The sequence below is a fragment of the Histoplasma capsulatum genome, genomic scaffold (genome assembly GCF_000149585.1).
Source record: "Histoplasma capsulatum NAm1 scaffold_1 genomic scaffold, whole genome shotgun sequence".
NCBI classification, from domain to species: domain Eukaryota; kingdom Fungi; phylum Ascomycota; class Eurotiomycetes; order Onygenales; family Ajellomycetaceae; genus Histoplasma; species Histoplasma mississippiense.
The window spans coordinates 4,295,642-4,301,040 of record NW_001813982.1 but is presented as its reverse complement, the minus strand read 5'-3'; the positions used below and the strand labels follow the sequence as shown (position 1 = coordinate 4,301,040).

The window sequence follows — 5,399 nt, the reverse complement described above, 5'->3', positions numbered from 1 at the left end:
TGAGCTCCCAACAGCCAAACCATTGGGGTCAGTAGAGCTCTTCTTCAAAGTCAGGCGAAGTGACTTCGAGGGCTGAAATTCATGGAGACAAATCCCAACATCCTTGAGCGCGGGCGAGATTTGTTGGTTGTTGGACGTTAGGAACGACGCAACAAAGCTCTCGGAGAGCATTTAGAAGTGAAAGGAGCTGTCTGCTCCTGGAACAACCTCTCCGAATCTATATGATTTTAGTTCCCGATTCCCTCGATCCCGTCCTCTCGTAGATTGCCATAACTTGAAGTTATCCAAATCCATATCCAGCAAGATTTATTCCACGAATAATTTTTGTGTTTGCTTTGTTTGCGAGATGAGCTTATCAGATGACGGATCATATATTCGCCGAGATAAGCCGACATCCCACCTCAAGAGAATATTCCAAGAGCCAAAGAGCCTTCTTTCTTCTCTATCCTCGTTGTGAAGTCGCTTCAGTCTTACATTTACTCCTTGTTTGACAGCCCTGATGGCCTAGGGGCAAACGTGTCGAGCTGGTGACTTGTGGCTTGCAGACTGTGGTGGCATTATTTATATGCAACCATCCAGGGTGGGAGCGAGGGTACAAAAAAGGGAATCGAGGGGGTTGGCTTATATGGAAAACAAGTTTTGGGATACCTGCCAGCCCACTTTCGAAGTCTGGACCAGGGACATGGAAGTAGACTCAGGACGGGCCCAGACGCCAATAGCAGCACCGACCATCATATCATCGCATCATCAATTCACCCCGTCGCTCAAGCCCTACGATATCGTTCACGTCCCCGGATTTCAAAATGCAATATTACCCCTGAATCTTTGCCGCTACTGTCTCCACCTTCCCTAGCTCTCCTTATTTATTGTTCTCTATAACTCAAACGTCGTGGCGATGACGATGACTTTAATTGTTTCAGGGTATGCTCGCCCAAAGCTTGGAGCTTGGTTCGGGTGGGCGCGTGCCGCGAACTGAGCTAATTGGCCTCGTTTGGTCGGGCCAGCCGTTCGCCCTTGTTGCCTTTGTTTTTATCTATCAAACACTGCATACAGAAATATCCCCTTTTTCGAGTCAAATTTAATGGGACGTCAAAGCTTCAGCCATGGTTGCACAAAATATGGTAGCTTATTATCTCTTCGGCTCGTTCTCCGTAATTTGCCTCTGTTGTTGTGCAATTTACATCCCCACGTTGTCAGTTTGGATAATAAATATTTCGTCCTGTCCAGTTGGCACATGCCGCATTGATGCACTGGAACCTCACTCATCTGCGCCGGACTTTTAGCAACCTGGATCACCACAACATGCATTTACGCGACGGCCAATTTCCAACCGGATCGCGTTAACTATTCCGTTTTGCGAACTTCGGCAGCGTTCTGCTGCGAGGAACCATGGCTGGGATGATGGTAGCTCCCTCTTTGGAAGCTCGTCATGATGAAGAATATTCAGCTGAAGCCGGACGCCAAAGGTTTGATGTCACTGCCAGCGTAGATATCCGAACGCATCTAATAAGATTATCAGTTTAGGAAAACTTCGAATCCAGAAATCATCCTCTCAACTTCTCCAATCTTCCGCTGTATCTGTCACGAGAATCACAAGCCCCACAAATAAAACATTCGAAACCGAAGAATGTTGGCTTTTCGGTGAATTCATCAGCACGAATTACGGAAATGCTGATGCTCATGACCTGCCTAAAATTCAAAAGCGCAGGTGCCAGATCGTGCAATATAGACAACATAGCTCCTCGGAGAGTTTATGTGGATCATCGGAGGTTGCGGTGAGGCCCAGTAATTTAACACGCGCAAATTACTCGTACATTACTAACGAAGACGATAGAAGCCTATAAAGATTGACCGAATGGCAAAGCCAAGGTTGATTACGATCCCGAAATCCACATCCTGTCTTGCTGTTCCATGTGGCAAATCTGAAGCGGATGCATTCGCCCAATCGATTCCCGCGTCTAAAAAACTTCCATCTGCATTCAGCTGCTTGAACCTCTCGCCGCACACCGAACGACCTCCCGGGTCTGGCGATGATAGTGGCTGCGCAGGCCAAGGATCTTACAACTCTACTGGTGATACATCCCGACTATCCCTGAGTGACCCGCCGGTAGATAGCTCATCAGGATTATTACGCCGTATTAGCTTTAAGAAACAGATTCCGCGATGGATACAGAAAAATTCCCCGTTACACAAGAGTGGTTCCACGGCGAGCCGAAACAAAGACACAACTCACAAGAGAGCCCTGAAGACAGCATCCTGGAGTGCGGGCTGTGCACTTGATCACCTCGAAACATTGATAATGCAAACTCCCTTGCCAGTTTTCGATCTCTCATCCCCAGTCATTACATCTATGCGCTCAACATCTGAAAAAGCCCTCCTAACCCCATTCAAAGAAATTTTTCCGGGGGCACCAGTTGAGAAGCTCAGCTCGCTATGCGCCGTTTTCGTCGCTCAAATATACCTGTCTTCACTAGAGGCATGTCAGAATAATACGAATGGCAACCATACCATTATTGGAAGTGTCGTGGACGGTATCTCTGGCAAAGCAAGGGCAAGATTAGGGTTTCCTCCATCGAAGACTTCGCAGGTGCGCGTTCAAGAACGCCCTTCGCATCCGAGATATGCGAATATCCACGACCGTCTTAATGAAGTTGCGGATGCACTCCTGGTCGATTTATGTGGGACTTCCGATTCTGGCCTGAAGAGGGCGCTTATGTCCCTTGTTCAACTATTTGAGAGCAACAAAAAGCTTGCACTCATGTAGGCCATGAATTTTTAGCGTCTTTTGGGGCATTGCGGGGCATTGCGGGGGTACCTTGTTTCGAGCTACTGCCATTTGTTTTGTATCATTACATCTCTGATTTTAAGTTAGGTTTAATCCTTGGTATCAAGTACTTTTAATATAAGTTACCAAATCTTTTTTTTTAGTTCCGGGTTTTATGAAAGTATATTTAGTACAGTATATGGCTTCATCATACAAGCTTCATTGTAAGCTATAGCGAGCTATGAAACTGAGCCATTGAGTATTCTGCATTTAGATAAGGTAGGAACAGAGGACTGGAGGTTATGTGGGAGCAAAAAACAGCCCTATACTAGCTGAATGGCTGACATTCCTTGAAGAATAAACATATGCTAAAGATACATGGAACAGGGAAAACTAAGTCGGCGTTTGCCTTGCACGTGAACACCGCAGACACGTAGAATAACAATAACAACCTTAGAAAAGTTGATCGCCAACAAGAGGTAAACAAACATTGTCTTTCTGCCTCCAAATACTAAACATTTTTCTTTCTCTTCTCACCACCACCTAATGCTTTTTTCAAAACCATGGTAACTCCGTTCCATAGATCCGTTATAAACAACAACCAGCCTCTTACCCTAGCCGTGATCAGTAAAATCCCAACAATCCTCCGGGTGAATAGTTCCGAGTCATCCAAATCATGCGTGTAAAATTCCCAAATCGCGATATCCCTCACCTCCCTCCCATCTCCACCAGCTTTCGATTCGGCCCTCAGCCCACTATTTGTAGGATTCGTTGCAAGGTCGTACACGTCCTGCATATCAGGAATACCCTTCAACCCACCCATCCCTGGGATCCGTTCCTCTCCTCCTTCCGATTCGCCGTCAGGAGCAAGTCCAGACAGGGGAGACCGAACCCTGAGCTTCGGCGCAATCACCACACTGCGACCCACGCACCCAGGATCCGCCACAAAGCGCGTCGCCGCATCACAGACGTGATTAATATCTGTCAGTGCGGCGCCGGATAAAATGACCTTGCCGCTGATGCCGAGGATTGGAGTCTCAGTAAAGTACGGGCAGAGAATATTCACCCGAACCCCATCTCGAAGCGGGGTTGTGACGCGCAGAGAACGGAAAAGACCCATAACACCATGTTTAGAGACGCAGTAAGAAGTCTGGGAAGGTAGAGGTAAGATACTCGCTACGGAGCCTAAGAGGAGTATGTGTCTGTCTCTTTCCCTGGTTTCTGGCGGCTGAGTATAAGATTCAGAAGAAGCCGGCGAGCATGGCATCGATCCTGGGTTGCGGGGCAAGTAGAATAGAGCTAGGTGCGTCGTATATAGGGTTCCGGTAAGATTTACATCAATGGTGGAGAATCGCGGTGCGGGTGGGTTGGAGTCATTTTGGTAGTCTATTGGGGGCTCTTCGAAATATTTGGACTCCTTCGCATTGTTTATGCCCGCATTGGCCACAACAGTATCGATCCCGCCATGCGGGCTGAGCTTCACAGCTTCGCGGAAGAAGTCGACTTGAGACTGCCAGGAGGTTACGTCCAGGGGTAGGAAATGTAGGTTTGGGTTCTGAGTTTCTTCCCGAACACGTGCGACGAGTTCGGCTCCCGCTACCGTATTGATGTCACCTATTATCACTGTTGCACCTTCAGCAGCCCAGCGGGAGAAAAATGTGGCGCCAAATCCGGACGCGCCACCAGTAAGCAGAATTGTTTTGCCGCGGATGAAGTCCAGCGGGGTGGGGCTGTTGAAATCCATTGCGTGGTGTTGGAACGCTCGTGGCCATGGGGATGTGCTAGACATTGCTAGTGTAAAGTACTTGAATGGATTACTTCAACATAGAAAAAAAACACTACTGTGGGGATAATAAGCAAATACTTTTCCCGACAGAATTTCTAAGCAACAAAATAGACGCTCAAGCTGAGAGAAACAGGGTCAAAGGGCAACCCTCACAAACGCAGGATAGAATCGTTTTGTGGTCATCGAAAGATATCCCAAGGAAACTAAACGTTGAAAAAGCAAAGACACAAAGCAAATTCAACAGAGAAAGGCACCCGTTGATATTTATAGAATTGAACCTGAGGAAAAGGGATTCAGTCGCTCCAGAAGAAAACCCTCATGCCAGGGATAAACCTAGCTTACGCGCCATAGCCACCGCGGTCATTCTATTATTGCTGGGATGTTTCAGGAAAGATTCGTTGCCTTGCTAGGAGCAAAAGGTCAGCCAGTGAAAGCGTTACTCAGCATTGTTGAGAGCGAAGGAAATAAACCACCAGCCACAGATTTGCTCATTAGCTGGCCTCCTAGCTCCTCTCTGGTGCCCTGGCGCTCCAGACTTCCCGCGCTACCTGGGCTAGAGCGAGAGATCTGGGAAGATCTCGTAGTTTGCTGAACCGACGGCTAAGCTCAAGCCGACGCATTGTATGGTGGATTCCGATGATTATTGAGCAACCGTCCTGTCCATGTGTTTGATTGAGAGCAATGTTATCCACGCGGTTGAAAAAAAAATTGGATAGAATCGGTGGATTCTTTTTTGTTGGCTGGCAATCTGATCACGTGCATACATCCGTGCTTATTAATCTCTTTGCATCCAATCGGGTAATTTGCAATGGATATATCTTGCCAGCAACTTCACAGTATTCTTACAGC

General features: G+C 47.5%; 2 protein-coding genes across 2 annotated transcripts; one reads left to right on the top strand and one right to left on the bottom strand.

Annotated features, from left to right (window-relative positions):
- Positions 1-1,389: 1,389 nt before the first annotated feature.
- On the top strand, positions 1,390-2,764 carry HCAG_01219 (predicted protein; the record flags this gene model as incomplete). Its single annotated transcript, XM_001544122.1, has 3 exons — positions 1,390-1,466; positions 1,520-1,775; positions 1,847-2,764. The coding sequence occupies 3 exons, from the start codon at positions 1,390-1,392 to the stop codon at positions 2,762-2,764; spliced, it is 1,251 nt and encodes a 416-aa protein (XP_001544172.1).
- Positions 2,765-3,217: 453 nt separating this feature from the next.
- HCAG_01218 (predicted protein) lies at positions 3,218-4,508 on the bottom strand (the record flags this gene model as incomplete). The annotated part of the gene is made up of 3 exons (XM_001544121.1): positions 3,218-3,262; positions 3,378-3,914; positions 4,101-4,508. The coding sequence occupies 3 exons, from the start codon at positions 4,506-4,508 to the stop codon at positions 3,218-3,220; spliced, it is 990 nt and encodes a 329-aa protein (XP_001544171.1).
- Positions 4,509-5,399: the final 891 nt, after the last annotated feature.